A 23,749-nucleotide genomic window follows, 5' to 3' on the forward strand; every position below is an offset into this window, starting at 1 on the left:
GCCGGCTCCGCCTTCCCGCCACAACCGGTGTTTTCTTGTACCTCACTGCGGTAACGCAATCGCCCTCAAGATGGCGGCCACGATTGAAGAACTTTGTCGTGTAGAGACTGGGGAAGCCATTCTAAGTACGCACTTTGCAAGTCTGGAAATATGGAATTTGTCAAAAGGCGTAGCGAGAAAACATGACATCAATATGAGGAGTGCAAATCCGTCATCTTTACATTAATTACGTCTGTAGACGTTGAATCAATGTAAACATGACGGATTTTGCTGTATGTGCTTCTTACATGTCGGTTGTTCTTGCCAGACGTGTAGTAACTTTTCCTTATCGTCGACGTTCTTAGACAAAAGCGCTCGCAGTAACGTCTCAGTGCGGGGTTGTAGCCTGGAAAAGAGTAATGACATTGTGGCACCTGCTGCGCTTCTTGAAAACGAAAACTGGTACAAATACAAAAGTCTGCCAATATTGCACAGTATTTTTCTTAGACAATATATCAGCTGAGGTAAATAAACCGCCCCTCTCCACATTTAGACACCAATTTTATCAGCCTGCAGTAAGTGGTTTTGAAAATACGCAAAAATTGTGGTTTTCGGGACTTGGCCCGTGCCCCACATTTTTATGACTTGAAATTTTGGCTGTCGAGTTTTAACCCAAAACCCCGCCACGTCAAACCCTAAACTTTCTGAAAATGGTGAAACACCGTAAACCTAAGGCAACTTGCCAGACTCGGGATATTGCAAACAATCTTCACAGTGTAGATTCTAACGATCTGTTTTAGCCTGATGCTGCGAGTTCGTTGTGGCAATATCGAATTACACTAGCTTTCGGAACACAGTTCCCTATTCATGTGCTATGACGAATTGCAAACAATGTTTGACTCACTTTGCCCATGTCTTAATCATGGTGGCTGGTCGACCGAGCAGTGACGTCACCATATCTTTCAACGACGTCATCACTTCCCCTTCTAGAAAATACCTTCCGAACCAGCGGAACCTAGAAATAAAGATCATTGCGTTCGGCGTACGTTGTTTTGCGTATCGAATATAAGTTACAAAATATCAACTAACTGATATAACTAATCTTACCTGTCCACGCCAGGGGGGTAATCGATCTCTACGGCTCCTAGAGGCCACAGCAGACGCCCGTATGAAGCAGTGACGTGGCATTTGCATTGGCCAGTGGTCGAATCAAATCGCGGGGAAGGGTCCTCCAGGGGCTTCGAGAACTTGCAGAAGCTCGGGCAGAAGAGAGGCGGCCATTGTGGTTCGATTGACGTCACATCTGTACAACATTGCAGACATGAGACTGGGTAGTTAAATGCGCATGCGCGATGACGTTTTAGAAATCTCAAGAAAAAGTTTTAAGTCCTGCAGCGACCAGGTGAAAAACATTGGCCTCGACGTGAAGTGAAATTTCGATACGATCTCAATAGTATATATGTGGTGCCATGACAAATCAGACTCACCTCTCATATAAGGACGACTTCCCTTGCTCTCTGTTATCTCCTGGAAGATAATGAACTCCGGAAGTGGGTCCTTGGATAACACGGAGTCGGGATATATGAAGACGGGATCGTCAAACAACAAGCTGAGAGCAATCAGGAAACATTTTGTTATTGCTACTCATGCATGCTTAAGTGAGTCTGAAGAACAAGAGGAAACGATTTTGTCTCACCTTTGATAAGCTCCTCGTAATTGTTTTCGTTTGTCGCTTGGAATATCGTCCAAAGGGATCCGTTTGGCCACGTGGTCACCCAAAGCTGAGAGCACTATCTGACGAAGCAATCGTACCTAAAAGCGGAAGCAAGTGTGAATTAGGAAGAGGAGCTAACCGTCATGGAAGATTAATACAAAATCGAAATATAAAACCATAGAACAAGCTGGAAAGACAACTGGTATCATCAATATGGGCTGTTGGGGGCCGGTTCCACAACGCTCAAGAGCATGCGGCTGTGTTTTTGGCAGGACACTTAACGGCATGCTTAAAGATTGGCTTCCTTGTCTTTCCGTCCACTTTATTTAATTCTTCAACCGCCGGGCGTAAGCCTGGCTGCTAAAAAAATACTCATAATTTGACATCACGAAATCAAAATGGAAAGGTTTGCTGTGCGTCAATATGCGTGTACTTCAGGCAACCAATACACACTACACACACAGGTAGTCCCTTCATGACATCACTGCTGCAGCCTTACTTGATCGTCGTTGGGCGGAGACATCTTGTAATCAAGACACAGGCTGTCGTTGCCAACTGCGCACTTCACCACGTTGGTCAGTTGTGATCGGAGCATTCGGATTTCCTTGAAAGCCTTCAAGCTGGAAGGCGACATTTGTTAAACAGAGAAAGTGAACACATCAGTTTCATTTCAAGAAAAGTAAACCATAAACAGACATAACCAAGCAACAACACTATATTTTATAAGCATTAAAACAATAAACGAACGTTTTCAGCTAGTCATACACTCCTTTTCAAACTTATAAAAGAAATGTTTCAAAAGAAATGCTGACGAATCATACAGTATCACAGTCAAAATACGTTTTTTTTTGTCGTATCCAGGCTTACACCTGGTGGTTGAAGATTTAGATTAAGTGGACGGGAAGGCAAGGAAGCCAATCTTCGTGTCCACCTTCAAGCATGCCTTTAAGTGTCCTGCCAAAGACACAGCTGCATGCTCTTGAGCGGTGTCGAACCGGCGCCCTTTCGAACGTCGTTCCAGGGCTCTCACCACTCGGCTATGCAGCCAACTATATTAGTTATACGGTGAAACCTAAACATTTCAGAAACTTGCTCACACAAAATCATAACCGAAAAATTACGCAGCACAACGGGTCGAGTATCTAAGAGGAAAAATTAATTGTTCAGAACCTTTCTACCCAAATTGTAGAACAGCTAACATTTTCGATTCGTAGCCTGCTGTCAAATGAAATAAAACTGAAGATCTAGATGGATGCGGTAAACAAAACACGGCTCTTTCTAAAGCAAATAGCATTTGTTTGAGGAGGTTTAAATAAACGGGCAATATGAATGGCTTGATAGCCTACATAGCCGAGTGGTGAAAGTTTTGGTACGACGCAAGAAAGAGCACTTGTTCGACACCGCTCAAAAGCACCAGATTGCGTACTTGGCAAGACACCTGACATGCTTGAAGATGGACACTAGGATTGGCTTTCTTGCCTTTCGTTCACGTAATGAAATCAACTACCGGGCTTAAGCTGAATAAAAAACAACCGGAAATGACGCAACCACGTCGACTACATGTGCGTTTGCGCACTGTGCAAACTGAGCTGTGTATTCAAGACTGCACCGAACGTTCAACACTGAAGTAATTCAAGCCCAATGCCTTTGCTATCTGAAAAACTACACTAAGATCCGATACCTGATGCAACTGCTGAGGCAGAAATTTTCCGCATTTCCGTCGAATTCTCCCGCTCCGATAGCTCCAAGGAGCACCATGAGGTCACCCAGCAACTTCCGTTCCGGTCCACCGCCCACGCTGCTCCACAGCGACTTCAAGTGATGTAGTCTAGCCATTTGTTGCCGGTTTCGTCGCTAAAGAAAATTTGCACCGCACAGTTAACGTTTGATGTGAACCAAAAAGCTGTTCAAATGCGGTTGAAAATGCAATAACACAATATCAAACTTAAGGAAAAACCATAACAAACAACATCATTCACCTTTTCCTCTTCGCCATTCCCTTCATATGGTTTCGTTATGAAGAGTTCCTGTAATGACATGATGACACTTATCCGCTAAAATCTATATTTTGAACAGCAAAAAGTCAGAGAAATGTCGAACGCATGCTTCCTTCAGTCGATCATTGCCCACCTTGGGATTCCACAGCTAGGCACTAATCAGTGTTTGAATGTTGCCTGCGAAGATGTCTGTGGCTGTTGTTTGAAATCGACTACATTCGAGTCTCTCTCTTCTCCGCTACAATGATGCCAAATGTTGTAACGACCAACACAACCATGAAACCATAATATTTATTTTGTATGTTTCCAAGCAGCAAACTATGGCAAAAAAAGAATCTGAACAATTTGCATCAGAATAATGTCAAGCCTACCCGAACAGTCAGTGCTGATACGATGGTGATGACGTAAGAGACGACGTCATTGGTGTGCTGGGTTGCTATGGCAATCATCTTTCCGAACCGTGGATGAACAGGAAAGGACGCCATTAATTGACCAAATGGAGTAATCGCGCCGCTAAACTCAGCTAAAAAAAGTTGTTATGAGAATCACCCGGATGTTGGACTCAACAAAACTAGTTGGTGAAGTGTGAAAGTAACTTTTATAGTGTTTCTAGAATCTTCTGCATAAAAGCAAAAATCCTTCTAGTTAGTTTATTATGTTCATCAGCTTATATGTTAAAACTGAAATAATGGCACAGTGGTAAAACGTCCATAGAATGAGTGACATGCAGCAGCTAATCAGTCATTGAAATTTCAGCACAGTCGAAACAAGTCTTGTTAACTTACCTTCACGCATCTCCTTCAATGTTCCATTGCTGGAAGGCACTTTAATCGCCCCCAGCGAGACCAACAGTTTTTCGGCACTCTCTAGCGTCTCGCGTGGTGGAGGTGTGGGAAAAGGAAAGTTGATAACTCGATCTATTTTCATCGCTTTCATCTGAAAAATAATGTTTTTCGATTTTTGTCGCTTAGCAACAATTGTCGCGGATTAAAATAAAATTGATGGACAGATGGATACCCTGACAGAAAATCAATGTAAAAAATGACTGATCTGTTGTCTAGTTAACAAGCATTGTTTAATTTTTTTGCAATAATTCCAAAAAAAACGTAAAATGACCGTCAAGACGACGCCAGCAGCAGGCTTCATGGCAATGTCAGGGTTGTCAAATGCCATAAAATCTTGAAACACCGCGGATGAATACAAGCGATACGCATGACCGGGCGCAGTTCGACCTGCACGTCCCGCCCTCTGATCAGCTGACGCTTTTGAAATCCAATCCACTTCGAATCGAGAAGCTCCGGTCACCTGCGAGCATGGAAAACTTGTTTTTTTTAACATCTTTCAACGTCTGGCGATGTTGAAATGACGAAACACGGACATTCTTGCTAGGTGTTAGAAACCGACAAATTATTTCGCTAAAGCTTGCGAGCAAAGCAAAAAATAAAACATCAGGAAGTCCAGTATTGCAAACGACATGCGATCTGGTGAAAGTCTAACAAAAAAAATGTAAAGTCCAATACCAGGTATCAAAGCTAATAGAGCCTGGATCATACCTCAGACAGCTAAATCTGTCCGCAGACGTTAAAACAATGCAAAAATGAATTTTGCTGCCTGAGACTTACCTTGTCATACTCTCTCTTTTTGACCATTCCGGTGTCAACAACGTACTTTATGCCTGGAATGGTGAGAGACGTCTCTGCCACGTTGGTCGCAACTACGCACAACCTGAAAGAAATAATTACCAAACTGAAATAAAAATGGTGTAACTGACACGTGATTTAAGCACTAATCAACTCTGGTCGATATAACTAGTTCTAAATGGGCATATTTCTGCAATCTGCCCAGTTAGCTCAGTGGTTACGCGCCCGATTCAAGATCAAGCGGTGCTGGTTGGGCTCCCGGGGTGTGTGCTTGAATGAGGCATTTAAGGACTGCTCTCCATTATTCACCGGCACCCAATGAATGGAATAATTCCACAGCAACAACATTTCAATAATCGGAAACTTTACTCTGTCAATCTCGGTGATCAGGTCTGCGTCAGTGGTTAAAACCCTCTACAAGTATGTGGAACTACAAAGATTAAGCTCTCAAAATCACCTTTCCCAGTCCTAGTATAAAAATCACATCAATCAAATCAGATGAAATTAGACAGATAGCAACTTTGGACCAACCTGCAGCCTTCGGGTGGAGGTTCGAAGACTCGCTTCTGCTGCTCGTACGAAAGCATCGAGTAGAGCGGCAGAACGTGAAGTGGAATAGTGTCGTCGATCTCGCTCGTGTACGCGTCGTCATCCTGTGACGTAAGCTGGAGTTACACGCAGCAAAGCTGCAGGAATCAATGTAAGGCAACATGACTTGACATGAGAGAAAAAAGGTCAAGAAATCTTTTTTTGTGAAATAGGCAAAGCCGGCCGTTCTCAACGGCGATTGTATGAGGATTTCGTTGGATGGATGACGACACTTCGAAAAGCAAGTCCACTTCCTTTTTAACAACAGAAATTTTTGTACATTAAAGAAACATTACTCACCATGTCAATACCATCTTCCCATTGCAATTCATCCTCTTCCTCGTTATCCACCAACTCTGTCTCTACATGATCAGCATCTTGCTCTTCCTCATCATCCTCAACAGACGGTGCTGACTTGTAGCGATTCAGATCGACCGTTTTCGATCTTCTCGTCTTCTCTGGAATCAACAGGTCGATCGTGACGTATAGTATTTAGGCGGTCAATTTTTTTAAGATTTTAAACGATCGCCTAGCCAGACAACAAATCAACCGCTTTTTACATTGATCCAACGTCAGATGACGTTGGATCAATGTAAAAAGCGGTTGATTTGTTGTCTGGTTAGTTTGTCATATCATTATCAATTAAACAAAAATGACCGACTGTATTTTGTTTTTAGTTTGCGCCCTGTCCGTTACAGAAACGGCCATAACGAAGACAAAGTACATGATAATTCGTAGAACTTTGCAAATTTTTGTGGAGTAATTCGGTTTAAACCAGCTATAACATGACTAAAGGGTGTCCCACTTTTAGGCAACTTTTCAGGAAAATTAGGTTCGGGTCAAATTCTGAATGGATTTTCGTCACTGATTTCAAAAATGACGTTATTTTTTCATTATGACGTCATCTTGATGTGCCAGTTAGCGGATTTTTGTTATTTTGGCCTTATCACAAATATGGTAAGAGCTAGAGACTTGGAACTTGTGCCAAAATGACCGGAAGGGACGATTTCCTATTTGTTGTCAATACAATATGAAACGTTAACTGCAACAGAAAAGGAGTTATTTTGAAAAAACATGTTTTTGCTCATTTTTGGACAAAAACATGAGAAACACGGCAATTTTGCTACAGTGATGCTTTTATTTCGATTGTTAAGTTGCTCCACCTTGTAGCAATTAAGTACAGTGGTAGTAGTAGTGGTACACACTCTTGAATGTCTCTTCCATGTAAATGAGATTTATTTTACACACGCAAAAAGCTTTTTGGAAGGCAAAGTGAAAGGCCCTAATGCATACGAAGATGGTGGTTTGATGAACATAATTAAGAAAATATCAAAACTTAAGCCCCAACATCTGAAAATCCGACAATATTGTACAGTTTCATCACAGCTATAGCCGCAAATCATTTAAAATCCAAGATCTTATGGTTTTCTGAGCACAAGAAAGAAGCTAAGATTCATCTTTTCGAAGCGACCATATATGTCTTCTTGCTATGGCAGTTCATTTAGTGATGAATGTTCCAGGAAATTTGAAACCCCTACTTTTTTATCGTCAAGAAATGTTGTCCCATGCGCGTTGAATAACAACGGCGAGTGGTTACTTAAGATTGCTGATTTTTGGGTATTGTGTTGGGCCTCAGGATATCCCTAAACTTCAACGTATGGTTTCTTTTATTGTTTGTGTTTATTTGCCAGCATTTTTAGTCATCCATCTTAAACCTTCCGCTTTTTCCTCCACCTTCTTTTCGTCTTTCCGTCTTTTCGTCCACCGTCACACCTTTTCACCTTTGCAACATGGAATCTACGCGCCAATTGTCAGTCTCTCTCAACGGAAACCCACTCCCACACAACCCGTGTCCCACCTACCTAGGAGTGAAGCTCGACCGACAATTAATCTACAAACACCATGCTGAAGCCCTCCATGCTAAGCTATCAGCACGCAACAACCTGCTGAGATGTCTAGCTGGAACTTCCTGGGGTGCTAGTACATCCACACTCCGTACAAGTGCTCTTGCACTTGTTTACAGCACCTCCGAATATGCTTCCCCCACTTGGTGCCGCAGCGTACACACTTCCAAAATTGACACTGCCCTCAACACCACCATGAGAATAATCACCGGTTGCCTGCTTCCAACTCCCACTGACTTTCTGCCAGTACTATCAGGCATCGCCCCAGGTAGACTTCGCAGGAAAAACCACGTACGTAGTCTGGTCCTACAAGCTATGTCAAGGCATGACCACCTCCTCAACCAGATTGTTCTAACCTCGCACTCCCAAAAGCCCCAGAGCTTAAAATCTCGACGCCCGTTCTCCCGACATGCTGCAGCTATCTGCAAATCGAACTTCCACATTTCCGAAGTTTGGAACCGTAAATGGAGAGAAGTTGCGAGACCAACCCAATTCACGGTCCTTCCCAATACCAACACCCCACCTGGAGCAGAACTATCCCGGAAGGAATGGGTGAAGCTCAATCGCCTGCGGACTGGAGTGGGCCGTTTTAACAGCAACATGTTCCAGTGGGGCCTCGCCGATTCACCATCTTGTGCGTGTGGCTCAGATTTTCAAACTGCACACCACATTATCTATCAATGTCCTGTATACCGACCACAAGTTAGACATGTGGACCTAACAACGCTCGATGAATACACAATCCATTGGCTGCTGCGCCTGGATGTAACAACGTGATCTGTGGCGGCCTCAAACGCAAGAAGAACCTTCCGCTGCTGAAGGTCCCTCAACTGGTACTGCTTACAAGAGATTTATTACTTGCATATAAATCTGTGGATGAACCTGTATTCAACGCTGTTCTGAAACATTTCGTTAAGTTGCATCCCAATGGTTGAGCCCTAAAAACGTTACTTTAAGTTCCCACGCTGAAGCTCCGCCTTTTGCTGCTGATGCGGCAAGACAGAAAAGTTTTCCAAGAAACGTTGATATCGAGCAGACGCTTTTGAAGCGTGACAACTTAAAGGCATACTAAATGAAAATTTCAAACAGGAATTAAGCTTTAAAATGAGTAAACTGAACATTCAAGAATACATTTCAAAAAAAATTACCGAAAAAAATTTGTTTTCAATGGCGCTGGTAAGGCCCAAAGTCCAATGTTTCATTTTTTTCAAAATGACCAAAAAGTGCAAACACTGCTCGAGAATACGTCACTAAAGACAGCAATAACAAAAGCCACGTTACCACATCTGATGTTTTGAGCAAACTGTCTGATGTTTTGATGTTGAAATGTGTTGTTTTGATGTACATACAAGTCATACATACATAGCCTACAGTCAAATCCCCCGCAGTAACAATTGTTGCGCGATTAGCTGATTGCTATAGTCTTTAGTGACGTAACTGTACGGTCGCACGCTTCGCTGCTCAGGCCAAATCTCGTTTTGAAAGCTCTGGCAAAATCACGCGCGCAATGGTGGTCAGACCGCAATGGGGCAAAATTTTATTGAAAATCGTTTTATGGTAGCATGTTAAACACAAAGAACGTGGAAAATCGCCAAGCCAGGTTTTTCCTATAGTATCCCTTTAAGTGATTTTTTTCTCCGAAGAAAGTACGATGGCTCCACGCATTGCATGTTTTTCATCTCCATCAGTGTTTGATTGGCAAACTGAAACGCGTTGTGAACGGCTTGATTCGAGATGACCAAGATGATTTGGCCAAAACAGACTTACGCATTTGTGCTGCTTTGCACAGTATGGTGTGATAAATAATCCCATTGAACTGTGTTGTGTTGTTGAATGGTGGTTTTGTTTGACAGATCTTTGAACGAAATGATCAAGGGTTTAAAGTTAGCTAGTATTAGTAATTGCAATATGCATGTAAAAATCAATGCTGAGGTATATAATCAATTGTAAATACAATATGCTAGACTAACTACCACCGTACTTAATTGTTAAACAATGTGGCGCAGCACAGCAACTTAACCGAAATAAAAGCGTCACTGTAGCAAAATTGCCGTGTTTCTCATATTTTTGTCCAAAATGAGCAAAAACATGTTTTTTCAAAATAACTTCTTTTCTGTTGCAGTTAGCGTTTCATATTGTATTGACAACAAATAGAAAATCGTCCCTTCCGGTCATTTTGGCGCAAGTTCCAAGTCTCTAGCTCTTACCATATTTGTGATAAGGCCAAAATAGCAAAAATCCGCTAGCTGGCACATCAAGATGACGTCATAATGAAAAAATAACGTCATTTTTGAAATCAGTGACGAGAATCCATTCAGCATTTGACCCGAACCTAATTTTCCTGAAAAGTCGCCTAAAAGTGGGACACCCTACTAAAGATGTTTTGGACCTTTTGTTTCAACTCATTGTTTCAACTCAAAATGTCGTCAGTAACATTACTGCACCATCTACCGAACAATTAGATTGGACTTGAATAAAGGTTAGTTTAATAGTTATCGTAATCTACAGTACAAAAATGGATCAGCAGCTGACGACAGCATACCTGGCTGGTCAACAACTTTCTTGGCCGTGGAAGAAAACGTCGCGTTTAATTTCCTCATCAAAACGTGGATCTCTTGACTGCCCGTCAGAAACACCAGTATCCCGCCCGGTGGAAGGGTTCGATGGATTTTGCAAATCTGTAAAATGCAATTATAAGCTTCTTGTGAAGAAAGAGGCGTCCTTTAAGCTTCTTGTTGAAATGTTCTTCTTGCTCAAACGCGCACCAGCAAGGAGTGGTATTCTCCTCTTCCTGGAAGTGGAGCTGAGGAGCAGATCGCAGGCGAATCATAGATGAACGGATCGCATCATCCTTCGTCTACCACAGAGCAGAAGATTTGCGTGTCTTGGATGATGAAACCAAAATTACTGCTCTCTGGTAGCTTTTACGTCTAGTGCGGTAAGGATCTACGACTCTGAGTGGTATGAGGATAGTCTCTCGTCCAAGAAACACAAACGGAATAGCAGCGTTGCTTCATTTTCTTGGCCGGAAATTTCAACTTCTTTCGGAATTTTCATGGAAAAGTTGTCTAAGCTACTTTCGCATTACTTACCTTCTTATAAGCTGCGTTCAAGTATGGCCGAGTCCGTCCATCTGGCATCCCAGGGGTCTTCTTGTTAAAGTGGGCTTGGACGTAATACTGTCGCACGTCGATCTGCGTAATGCAAAAAAGTATATTTAAATACACAAGAAGCGGCTATACGAAAACTATAAACAGGCAATGATTGTATGTAAGCAAGATTAAATTTCAAAAAGTTGAAGTGCTCTTATTCGAATGAAATCAATGCAAACAACTTGGTCCAAGACACGAGTGTCTGAGCAACAGAAATCAAGTCTGGCTGTAGGCATGGATCAACAGCAAAATAACGAATATTGACAAGTGCACAGATCATCTCAATTTAAGTAGTTGATAAATAGAACGACGCGACTTTCTGAAAGCATGCAGGTGCTTTTGTTCTATCGTTTGCTCTTGTACGAACTTTAATAACAGGCGGTGGTATCTTGAAGAGCCGTTTGTTCTGTGTGAAATCCTCCACTCGCAAAGTAGCGGACATGATGATCAACTTCAATGGCTTGCCTTTCTGGAATGTAAGACAAAGTACTATTTGTTGACTGTTCCTAATGGCACGAGCACCATCTGTTAACTGGTCGGCTGCATAGCCGGGGTCTGCTACTATTCGGCGAGTCCGATTCGGCGAGTCCGATTCGGCGAGTCCGATTCGACTAGTCCGATTCGGCGAGTGCCCTATTTGGCGAGTTTTTAAAATTTTTGAAAGAAAATTATCGGGTACCGTGGCTTAATTATAATTGCCGTTTTTACATCGTTTTAACGTCGCTAAACGTTGAAATCGTGCAGAAAGGAATAAAAAGAAAATGTTTGAACTATTAAATTAAAATTCGTAATGTCAGTTCAGTTGTTTTTATTTTTGACCATCATATGAAAAACAATACACGTCAACATCGCAAAGGTAGAAGCGACAAAACGCGAACGTTAAAACGTGCTTGAATTCGTCATGTCAGTTCAGTTGTTTTTATTTCTGATCATGATATCAAAAATTATACACGTCAACATAGCAAAGGTGTAGAAAAAGGTAGAAGCGACAAAACGCGAACGTTAAAACGTGCTTGTGACCGAAGTAAGTTATTGAGTTGAAAGAAATTTGGCACGGTCGCAACACCTTCAGAAAAATTTAAGATATAAAGGGAAAATAAAACAAAGAAAATGTTACAAAAAAAAAAATAGATCATGTTTATGTCTATAAGTTAGTACTATTGAATAGTTAAAATGATTAGTTTGGACCAACAAATGTGTGGCCTACAGCTTGGATTGAAAGGAAATTATCGGGTACCGTAGCCTAGTTATCCCGACCAGCAAAAATTTGTTCCAAGAACACAGTTCATTTTCACATTGTAGTAACAGAATGAAAAGGCTAAACAAATGTGTGGCCTATCGTGTTAACGTCGCTAAACGTTGAAATCGTGTAGAAAAGGGAGCTTTTGCTGACTAGGATACTTTGAAACTGAGAAACATTCACAGAAGCCCTACGATTTGTTCCAAGAACCCATTTAGCATAACATTTCATTTGTACATTGATTCAACGTCTGAATACATTATCTTAAAAATGCAACGTATCGTAGGGCTTCTGTGAATGTTTAGCTGGTCAGCCATAAGTTGCGATATTGTAGTGAAAAGGGAGCAATGTCAAGTCGAAAACTTAATCAAACGTCTCTCTGTAACTATTTTTCAAGGGTTGTTTACGGATGTCAGCAACTTTTAAATTTATTAATGGTGACTTGCTGTTGAATTGATGTAAACATGAATGATTTTGCTTTCAACAGGCATATTTTCAAGCATATGATCAAGAAGAAGTTCTTTTATTTTGCATCATCAGCACATGCGAAAAAACAAAACAATACAAGATTACAATATGAGCTAGGTTGTTTGCTGATGACGATGGGAGTGACAGAAGGACCAAACTGGTCATCGAGTCTGCCACACCCGTGTGGTGGTGTCATGGCTTATTTAAAATGGAACGGTGTCGAAGTTGAACGCAAATAATGATTGATTGATATATTGATTGATTTGATTGATAGATATATATTATATACAACATAAAAAAACAATACACATACGAAATTTAACAGTGCAATATACAAAAAAACAAAAAAAAAAAAAAAAACAACAAAAAAAAAAACAACAAAAAACAGAACTACTAGAAATGATGCAAAAATACAAAATGGCATATACAATATACATACAACACAGCATACTGGTAAGACAAAAGCAAATATACAGTAATTAGCGAGATACGGTGAGAATAAGTAGAAGCAGTTTGATGGTACTATAGGCTATCAGTTACTTATACTCAGACATTAAGTGCAGTTTTAATTTTTTAGAAAACATACTAATTGTTTGCAGTTTTCTTAGCTGTTCCGGTAATTTGTTCCAAGTGTTTGTTCCAAGAAATTTAATTGAGCGTTGACCAAGCTTTGTACGCATTCTTGGTTTGAAAAGCATATCTTTCTTAGCACCTCTGGTATTATAGTTATGAGTTTCCTTACTAGGACGAAAGTACTCAAAAAAAATTGCTGGTAGATGTCCTTTATTGCTTTTATAAACAAACTTGCATACTTCTATTAAAAACATGTCTTCGATTTGTAGCAAGTTGCTTTTATTGAAAAGAGATTTGGTGGGAATTCTGTCCTTAATCTTGGTGAAGTTTAAACAGCGAATGATGCGATTGTGTACTAGATTTAAAGGATACAGTTCCGTTTTAGACGCACGACCCCAACAGATAATACCATACATTAGATGGGAGTGAACTAGAGCATAGTAAACTGCTCTTAATGTCTGGGAATTTACGTACTTTCTTAATCGATATAGAGCACCACAGCTTTGAGAAAGTTTTGTTGAGATTATATTGATGTGCTGTTTCCATGATAACGACTCATCAAATGTTATTCCTAAGTATTTGTAGGTGTTTGTGCGTTGCAATCTGGTATTTTGAAAAGTTATTTCTAGATTTGAATTTTCTCGGACAAACTTTGACCCAAACAACATGTATTTGGTTTTGCTTACATTAATTGTTAACTTGTTTGTATGCATCCAGTTTTGAATCATTAGGAGGTTAGAATTCACTTTTTCTTGCAATCTAGTAGGGCTTTTATCCTTAATACATAGTAGTGTATCATCAGCAAACAAACGAGTCTCAAATTCAGAAGCGTGATTAAGGTCATTAATGTAGATAATGAACAACAGTGGACCAAGAACTGAGCCTTGGGGTACACCACATTTGATTTCTTCATATTTAGAATTTGTAGTACCAAACTGCACAAACTGGTAACGGTGATTTAAGTAAGACTTTAATAAATTATAAGCATTTCCTCTGATGCCATAATAATCTAGTTTCTTTAAAAGGATTTCATGGTCAACAGTGTCAAATGCTTTAGCAAGATCAATAAAGATACTACATGTAACAAAACCATCATCACAATTTTGTAGTAGTTGTTCATAGATATCCGTAGCAGCTAATGTGGTTGAATGTCCACCTCTGAAACCAAACTGTTGTTGGGACAAAACATTGAATTTTTCAAAAAAGTTTACTAACCTTTTATGAATGATTTTTTCAAAGATTTTAGAGAAACATGTTAAGATGGAAATAGGCCTGTATTGATCAACTTTATTTTTTGGTCCTCCTTTATGAAGGGGTATCACTCTTGCAATTTTATAGCTATCAGGGAATTTACCAATTGTCATAGATTCATTTATTATAGAAGCTAAGATTGGGCTTATGACATACTTCAATCTTTTTATTGTTTTGATAGTGATGCCATCTGGACCAGTTGCTTTTTTGTTATCTAAGCTGTTGACAATGCTTAAAATTTCCATTTCATCAGTATTTTCTAAGTGCAGGGAATTGAGAAGTCTGCCTCTCATCAGGGACAATGGATTAGAAGTGGTTTTTGGAACTTTGGCTGCAAGTGAAGGTCCCACTTGAGTAAAATATGTGTTAAATGTATTACTTATTTGCACCGGGTCGGTTGTAACTTTATGACCTGAAATGAAAGAATGAAAATACTAACATGTCAAGTTAGTATTTTCATTCCATTTACAGTATACCTTTTAGTAAACCTTTTCGTCTCTTGTTTCATGCTAATAAATCTAGCTCGTTGCTAAACTTTATGTTGCGCTTAGCTTAAAGAGTCGCAGTCCATCAACCGCTAGCCAACGCAGACGCATAGCATGTGTTTTGGTCGAGCTTTGTTTATAATAATAATTAACGGTAGGTCGAACGTAGCGATAACTCCGAGTGTGGCAATAAAAGCAATCCTAGTGTGACGACATAATTACGTCATCCATCTGCGTGACATTTCGCTGAATTTACGTTGCTGCTGATGAAACACGCTTTCGCCCCTACGGCCAAAAAAATAGTTAGGCGCCTATGATTTTAACTATTCAAAAGTACTAACTTATAGACATAAACATTATTTTTTTTGTAACATTTTCTTTGTTTTATTTTTCCTTCATATCTTAAATTTTTCTGAAGGTGATGCAACCTTGCCAAATTTCTTTCAACTCAATAACTTACTTCAGTCACAAGCACGTTTTAACGTTCGCGTTTTGTCGCTTCTACCTTTTTCTACACCTTTGCTATGTTGACGTGAATTGTTTTTGATATCATGATCAGAAATAAAAACAACTGAACTGACATGACGAATTCAAGCACGTTTTAACGTTCGCGTTTCGTCGCTTCTACCTCTGCTATGTTGACGTGTATTGTTTTTGATATGATGATCAAAAATAAAAATAACTGAACTGACATGACGAATTCAAGCACGTTTTAACGTTCGCGTTTTGTCGCTTCTACCTTTGCTATGTTGACGTGTATTGTTTTTGATATGATGGTCAAAAATAAAAATAACTGAACTGACATGACGAATTTTAATTTAATAGTTCAAACATTTTCTTTTTATTCCTTTCTGCACGATTTCAACGTTTAGCGACGTTAAAACGATGTAAAAACGGCAATTGCAATTAGGCTACGGTACCCGATAATTTCCTTTTAAAAATTTCAAAAACTCGCCGAATAGGGCACTCGCCGAAAAAGGCTCTCGCCGAATAGGGAACTCGCCGAATCGGACTCGCCGAATCGGACTCGCCGAAACGGGCCATTCCGGCATAGCCGAGTGGTGAGAGCTCTAGTTCCATGCTCGAACGGACGCCTGTTCGATACCACTCAAGCGCGTCCGCTGACATTGCTTCTGAGTGAAATAGCTTCTGAGTGAAATAGCGTCGAAAACGTTGCATTTGTTAGAAACCCTATTGTCACGGAAAATGCAGTTGTTGCCATATCACACCAATTCAGTCTTGTTAAGATAATACTTGGTGCAGCTTAAGCAATAAGCATATTATCTCAGCAGTTTGAAATGTATTTCGCATGCTTCAGGTAAGGCTTTATCCAAACAACCTAGTCTTATACGCCATAAACCCAAATTCTATTTTAAACCAATTAAAATAGACGAGATCAGTTGATTAAAACCGCAAATTAAATTATGTAGCTTCACGATCACATACCAAACCTGCAGCAATAACTGTACCTTTATTCAATGCAAGATATCTACATAATGTCCAACCCTCGCAATACGAGGGAACAAAGGACGTAAAACCGTGCACTAACTAAGACAGCGTTAAATGCACCACACCTTATTTCGCAAAGGAATGATTCTGGAAAGGAGACCAATCAAAACGTCGGTGTTGGTTGTCCGCTCATGGGCTTCATCCAGCACAATAACCGAGTACTTGGAAAGCATGAAATCTTCTTTAACCTCACGCATCAAGACTCCGTCTGTCATGAACTTCATACAAGTTTTGCTGGTGAGATTGTTTTTGTACCTGAAAATATAAACATGATATTTTAAGTGATGCCTAACTTTAGTCGGCAAGTGCAATCGCCAAGCACTTGTCAAAAGGCAAATGAAAGTCAGCAAGTCAAAAGGCAAGTGAAAACCATCGAGTCAAAAGGCAAGAAAAAACCAGCAGGTCTTGACAAGTTAGACTTCAGCTGAAGGTAGAGATTCCTTATAGCAACGAACTTAGAAGGTGCGGACCTATTTGGGATTCATTCAACATCGTGCTGTTCGAGGAAAAAAGGCAATATGAATGCTCGATCAGCGTCTGGCGTCGTGATGACGTCAAAAGCAGCCGACGACGCGATGACGACGACAGTGTGAATCCGCTTTGAGAAACTAATTCCAATAGAAAAAGCAAGGGCACTGCAAATGCGTAGACCACAGCGTGTTAAAGCGCTAATCCTGGGTCCACGTCTTTTAGGCGCAGACAGTTAGGCGCCGGTCAAATAGGTGCGCACACTGTGGCGTCTGGATATTTAGGTGCGGAGCACTGTGGCGCCCGTTCATTTAGGTGCTATTCCTAGCAAAGTCTGCAGATTGTATCAGCTTGGAAGGTAGTTCAATGCTTTTCACACAAACGTTATATTGAACAGAAAAATATGTTGTTTTGTTAATGCGCGTGTGGAGATGACTTCTACTCGGGATGGATTGGTCGTGTGGCGAGTTCGTATGAGACAACGCTCTAGGACCTAGAGCGTAGAGTCTAGTACCTAGAGTCTAGGTACTACATAAATACATTTCTATAGGGCATATGAATCCTGGCTACAAGTTGCAAGCATAATGGTGCGACTTTGCTCGTTATTAAACCTAGTCGGGGTCTTAAAGGAAAACTAAGTTACTCTTCACTCAAGTCTACCACCCGCTTGAATATAGGCTATGGTATATTTTTTACTGATGTTTAGTGTAGTTATTATTTGACTCACTAAAAGTGAACTCAGTCTTGTTTGGAAACTTGAAAAATTTTATTGATAAAGCTTTCGCCGACGCAAACCTGGACTAACAACAAATAAATGCCGAACACGCGCATTAAAATACAATATATTTTTCTGTTCAATATAACATTTTGTGTGAAAAGCATTGCAGGTTTAAGCAGCTTCACACACGGGAGCCATGACATATTTTTCTGTTCAATACAACATTTTGAGTGAAAAGCATTGCCCTACCTGCCAAGCTGATACAATCTGCAGACTTTGCTAGGAATAGCACCTAAATGAACGGGCGCCACAGTGCTCCGCACCTAAATATCTAGACGCCACAGTGTGCGCACCTATTTGACCGGCGCCTAACTGTCTGCGCCTAAAAGACTTGCTCCCCTAATCCTTGGCATTACAGTTATCACCAAATTCTATTCTTACGAGTCAAGCCACGGTCGGTCAATTGGTTAACAACACCGATATAATTTTATGCAAAATGAAAGGGTTCGCTTTTTTTCAAAAATCAAAAAAAATTTGACAAACCTGCGTAGGATGAACACTTGAAATCGATTATAACAGTTGACCAGAATTGGACAATTATCTTGTGTTGTAGTTATGAAAAGCTTTACCATGATCATAGTTCCATGTTGCTAAGTTACCTGATGTGGTAGGATACTTCTCCACTGTTCTGCAGATTCATCTCCTCTGCCACTCGTTTGGACATGCTGACAGCTGCCACTCGTCGCGGTTCAGTGATTCCTATCATGCCCTCTCTGAAAGCAACAGTTCAAGAAATATTCAACAGGCAAAATCCTTTCATTTCTAAATTGATTCAACTTCTACAGACATTAAATCAATGTAAATAGAAGGATTTCGCTAGCTGGGTATTACAACATAACGCTGGGCTCAAATTTCCGTCATAAAACCCACAAATTTGAGATATATAGTCCGGGAAGATAATGAGCCGGGAATGGCTGAGTTCTAAATGTGAGTAAGTTTAATGCTCCTCAATAAAGAGGTGAATACCATAAGTAACGCGTTCTTTACCTCGCATAGCCAGCTTCATAGAGGAACTGTGGTACTTGAGTCGTCTTCCCGGAACCAGTTTCGCCACAAATTATTACAGTCAAATTTTCTGAAACCGCCTCCATTATACTTTGTTCCTCTGCTAAGATGGGTAACAGTAGTCGAACATTCTGGAATGCACGAGTTGCAGTAAAGTGTCAAGGAATATTAATTGGAGATGTGAATTTGTATATTTAATATGTAGGTGGATAGAGAAAGAATAAAACGCTGTTACTACAATCCTAGACCAGAAATAGGGAACCTGCAAGCCACGAGATCACTTCAAGATGCCCGAGGTTGTTGCTAATTTATATTTCGTTCTAATTCCATAGTTTGTCTAAGTTTCAGGAGCCCACCGAATGTATTTCATCATAATTCTTACAGCACTTAATAGCAACATAGCCCAATGGCTGCAGTGCCTAGATGGAATAACGTGACATTTTCACCTCATACGCAAGAAGATCATTCGTATGGCCTCGATAATATAGCTTCCATACCGGTGGCTTAGAATGTCGGGGCATGTTTTGTCTGGTTTTGTTTCTTTTCGTCCAAATAAAGTACAAAGAACTAGAAGTTTGTAGCCGACTCCTTCGACATTTTAATCTTTCGCAGACAGGGTAAAAAATCAGTCAGAAAATGGAATACCAGACAATAAAAAACCGCCATAAGCTGTCGGGAGTACAACACTCAATACCTGTATTTCTGGTGTCCTGTCAACGTGAACGTAAGTTGCTGGTTTAGATGAAGGCTTGGGCTTCGGTTCTGTAAAAGCAATTTCGAAATCGGTGCTTGCTCTATCTACCAACAACTACTCTCTAAGCGACTCAAGTTTGTAGATTATTAATACACTTAGAAAATACCAAACAAGGCCATTGAACAAATAAGAAATGAGTTATGACATCATTTTAAGGAAGATAGTGATGTACGCTACATGGCTATAATCAACTGGTTCAGAACACCACAACACAGATATTTGCAAACTGATTATTCAGTGATACGTTTTAAATCTCTATTGCTCACTGGAAGAACTCTGATTTTCACTTTCAGTTGATACTTGGCCACTTTTCTCTTCATTCTTCGGAGAATCGGTCACTTCTTTTATTTCTTCCAATTTATCTTCATCCATAGTCTTCGGTGGACTTTCTAATTGCCAAAAAACATAGTTTTATCAACAAGCTGATTTCTCAAGCAGTTGTGATTGTCGCAAAAACAACACCCCTCAACTAGTTGAACATAATGCTTTGTGAAAAGGTGAAACCAACTAGCAGTTGAGCCACCTTCTGAGGAGAAGCTGTAAACTATGCAATGTATGCATGAACAATTTCAAACAAGAAAAATAATCTTTACAAGCTTTTTGGGTTATTGATGGATATCAACAGAAAAATACATAACCGTGGTAAAACATTTTTCATGATTACTCTAACTTGCAATTATGCGTTAACAATTATGAACCTGGAGCAAATTGATCAGAGTCCCCATGCTCATCTTCACTGGAACTTGAAACATCCGAAGACTCTGCAGCTTCTTGCTTCGGTAAAGGAGGTTTTTCTCTCTACACACAAATTATGACTTAGTGCATTCCAAAACAACACTAGGCTTTGCGAAAACATACTTGTTCACACTGAATCTGCTACAACTGGAAAGTTATGCAAATGACCTGATTGACCAAAATGTTGCTATTAGCCCATTGCTGCTCAATACTCCAACAACATCTCTTTATTTACTTTAAATTTTAAAAGAGTAAAATTATACACAAGGTACAACTGAAACGAGATTAAGAAACATCATTCAAAAGCAGCCAATTTGTTTCTTTGATGCAGTTTTACCTTTGTCAGTTTTCTTCGCTTTTTCTTACCACTCCAACCTTTTAAGATATCATCATCCTCTGTGCGATTTTCCACTGCCTTCTGAAGATCTTTGGGGAGAGGACGCTTCGACAGGGCTGTCAATTTAGAGTTTTTTGTTCCAATGTGTGCAATGCTGTCCATCAAGGCTAGCTCTGAGGAATCAACCTGTACAGTTGACAATGCTTCCAACAATCCAGATCTCTAAAAAAATAATCAATAAATTACCATGTTATAATTGAAATGTATAGTACTACAACAGCTTTTACACTGTACAAGTGTCATCATCATCATCATAATCCATCGTCGGTTTGTTCCCCACTAGTGGGGGTGGCCGATTGTTTCCGCGCAGCAATTGTCTTAATCCCTTTTCTCCAATTCACCCTGTCCCTTGCATCTTCCTCCTTCAATCCGACTTTTTTAAACTCATCCTTCACTTGTTGTTTCCACGTTCTTCTTGGACGACCGCGTTTCCTCTTCCCATCCACCTTTAGATCTAGTGCCTTTCTAAAAGTGTACAAGTGTACAACATGTATTCACAACTTGCTGGAACATTTGTGATAAATGCCATAAAGATAACTAAGCAGTTAATGAACTGTGTCATTCACTTCAGCTAATCACAAAATGAAGATGTTTTAAACAAGGAGGCAACATGACCTGATGGATGCAAATTATAACATTTAGTTTATTCACTGTTTAAACAGATATCGCAGGCACTGTGTGGTAGAATGAACATTGTTTGGAAAAGAAAACGGACAAAGAGTTGTTGCTTTCGATATAAAAATTCACCTTTGAAGGGTTAGAAGTCAAGAATAGGATTTCACTGCTTAGGTGTGTGACACCACAAAAAATAATTGTGAATGTCAACAAATTTTCGATTGTATAGTAGTAATATAACCAAATATTTTATTTCACTTGGTTTGATGTATAATATTCAAAATCTACTGACATTTTCCTTTTTCTTCTTTTGGTCAATAACCTTCTTTAACTTTTTCCGTTGCTTTTTGGTCAGTTTTGGTACAACTTTTGGTAAAACTTGCTTTTTCCTCTTCACACGTTTGTTTGGTAAAATTAGTGGATTACTAGCATCTTCACCTTTAAGTGAATGCCCTTCAATCTTTATTTGATTTGTCACGACACATTGATCTCTCCATGTTTGTGATGATGACTGATATTTTCGTCTTTCTCTTCCCATTGTTGCAGCAGTAATTAATTACAATTATTCCCTTTCAAACATGTTAAGATTTATAAGGTTTCACCAGACTCACAATATATACAATCTAGTCTGAAAAAAAATAAGTAAAGTGTTCAAATAACTTGGGATGAGAAAATTTTTGAATTAAAACAGTTTGAAGAAATGAGGGGCTTCCACCCTGGGAATTGATGATGCAATAGCTCTGTACAATGGAAAATTATGATGCCTGCAAGATGGCTGAATGATATTTGAAACAGAACTGGCTACATTTTATTTATAGAGTCATAAATGCAGCTAGCTTCAAATCGAGATTACAGTAAAATTACTGTGATTACTACAAATTTAGATTACTAGATGAATTTTGTCAAATGCAAAGTGTGAGCCTTAGTCAAAAAGACAGAATATTGGAGCAAAAAATGCGTAATGAGTAACTAAAACAGAAGGTAAAATGCCGAAATTTTCTGGGGAGCTAGAGGCAACCTTTTAATTTTTTTGGATCTTCATATTACAGTGTTTATTTCAGTTAAAATTTTGCTGCCTCCCTATTTTTTAGGCAGTGGCTATTTGACCGGTTCCGGTCTTTGAATCTGAAACACTATTTGCCGGTCATGATGTCACTATACAATGCACTTTTTTCTTTTTCTCTTTCAAAGCAAAAGAAGAGAAGAGAAGAAAAAAAGTCCCCATATAAGTTCTAAATTCGACAATCATGTTCAACTGGGTACGTGGCGCGTACGATAGTTCTCGGGCTGGTGTTCCAGAAGGAATGAGTTCGATATTACCCGGAAGCGTTCTTTTTTTTTTTTAAACTAAATTTTGACCCGAAGTGACTCAATCGTTAAGCTGCTGCATTTTTGTGGTCAATTTTTAATTTCAGTAGCCTACAGCCCAATTTTTTATGTCTTTTCAAATATGAGTAATAAAGTTAGAGTTTTTTTAATTTGTTGGAATTTGAGAATTTCTCTGGGTAATTTTCCGTTTGTTGTAAGAGGATGTGACAATCAATCAATCATTTTATTTTTCGTCATTAACGGATCCGGGATGAAAAAGATACTAACTACAAAAATCGATATAGACCTACCAGCACGTTAACGAACGGGAAAAGGTGGCAAAACCTTGAAAGGTTTAAAACGTGCCTGAATGAAAAATATCAGTAGTTAGCACGGCCACAAAACCCCCCAAAAAAAAATAGCAAAAAATAAAACAAAACCATGTTTGTTTGCCGAACAGCAGTGTTTTTTAGCAGGCAGTTTGGTTTGAAGTACGGTAAAATGCTTCTGAGTAGTATTTAACTCATACCCTTGGAGATACCAGCCTGAGAAACATCGTACGTGCCGCTGATTCAGTTGAATAAAACTATATAAATTTCTAACTTGTTGAGAGCAAAAATGTAACGCGTTGTTCCGTTCGGCAAACACGGTCACATCTTCTTATGACGAACGAAAATTACCCAGAGAAATTCTCAAATTCCAACAAATTAAAAAAACTCTAACTTTATTACTCACATTTGAAAAGACATAAAAAATTGGGCTGTAGGCTACTGAAATTAAAAATTGACCACAAAAATGCAGCAGCTTAACGATTGAGTCACTTCGGGTTAAAGTTTAATTTAAAAAAAAAGAACGCTTCCGGGTAGTATCGAATACTTCCCTCTGGAACACCAGCCCGAGAACTATCGTACGCGCCATGAACCCAGTTGAGTATGATTGTCGAATTTAGAACTTATATAGGGACTTTTTCTTCTCTTCTCGTCTTTTGCTTTGAAAAAGAAAAAAGTGCATTGTATAGTGACGGCATGACCGGTCAAATAGCCACTGCCTATTTTTTAAGACCGGTTGCTGCTTCCAGAGACAGTAACAACTTTATTTGCCAATCAGGTTTTATAATACTATAGTACACAATAAGCTTACATCACAATAACATAGAATTCATAAACATAGAAGAATGCATAATATGCTC

At 39.6% G+C, this 23,749-nt stretch overlaps 1 protein-coding gene across 1 annotated transcript; it reads right to left on the bottom strand.

Moving 5' to 3' along the window:
* Nucleotides 1-21,864, bottom strand: LOC145785477 (putative ATP-dependent RNA helicase DHX37). Its single transcript, XM_082597125.1, has 26 exons — nucleotides 21,545-21,864; nucleotides 20,578-20,799; nucleotides 20,204-20,303; nucleotides 19,772-19,894; nucleotides 19,446-19,513; nucleotides 18,734-18,882; nucleotides 18,346-18,459; nucleotides 16,566-16,755; nucleotides 11,342-11,443; nucleotides 10,915-11,016; nucleotides 10,365-10,500; nucleotides 6,219-6,376; nucleotides 5,862-5,983; nucleotides 5,313-5,415; nucleotides 4,807-4,995; nucleotides 4,476-4,626; nucleotides 4,062-4,213; nucleotides 3,673-3,720; nucleotides 3,375-3,547; nucleotides 2,193-2,313; nucleotides 1,676-1,791; nucleotides 1,467-1,588; nucleotides 1,087-1,282; nucleotides 884-994; nucleotides 288-385; nucleotides 1-142 (listed from the first exon to the last, which is right to left on the bottom strand). Exons 1-26 carry the CDS (start codon nucleotides 21,788-21,790, stop codon nucleotides 66-68), a joined length of 3,489 nt encoding a protein of 1,162 aa, XP_082453251.1. The 5' UTR covers nucleotides 21,791-21,864; the 3' UTR covers nucleotides 1-65.
* Nucleotides 21,865-23,749: the final 1,885 nt, after the last annotated feature.

The sequence above is a fragment of the Aplidium turbinatum genome, chromosome 16, assembly GCF_918807975.1.
Source record: "Aplidium turbinatum chromosome 16, kaAplTurb1.1, whole genome shotgun sequence".
NCBI classification, from domain to species: Eukaryota; Metazoa; Chordata; class Ascidiacea; order Aplousobranchia; family Polyclinidae; genus Aplidium; species Aplidium turbinatum.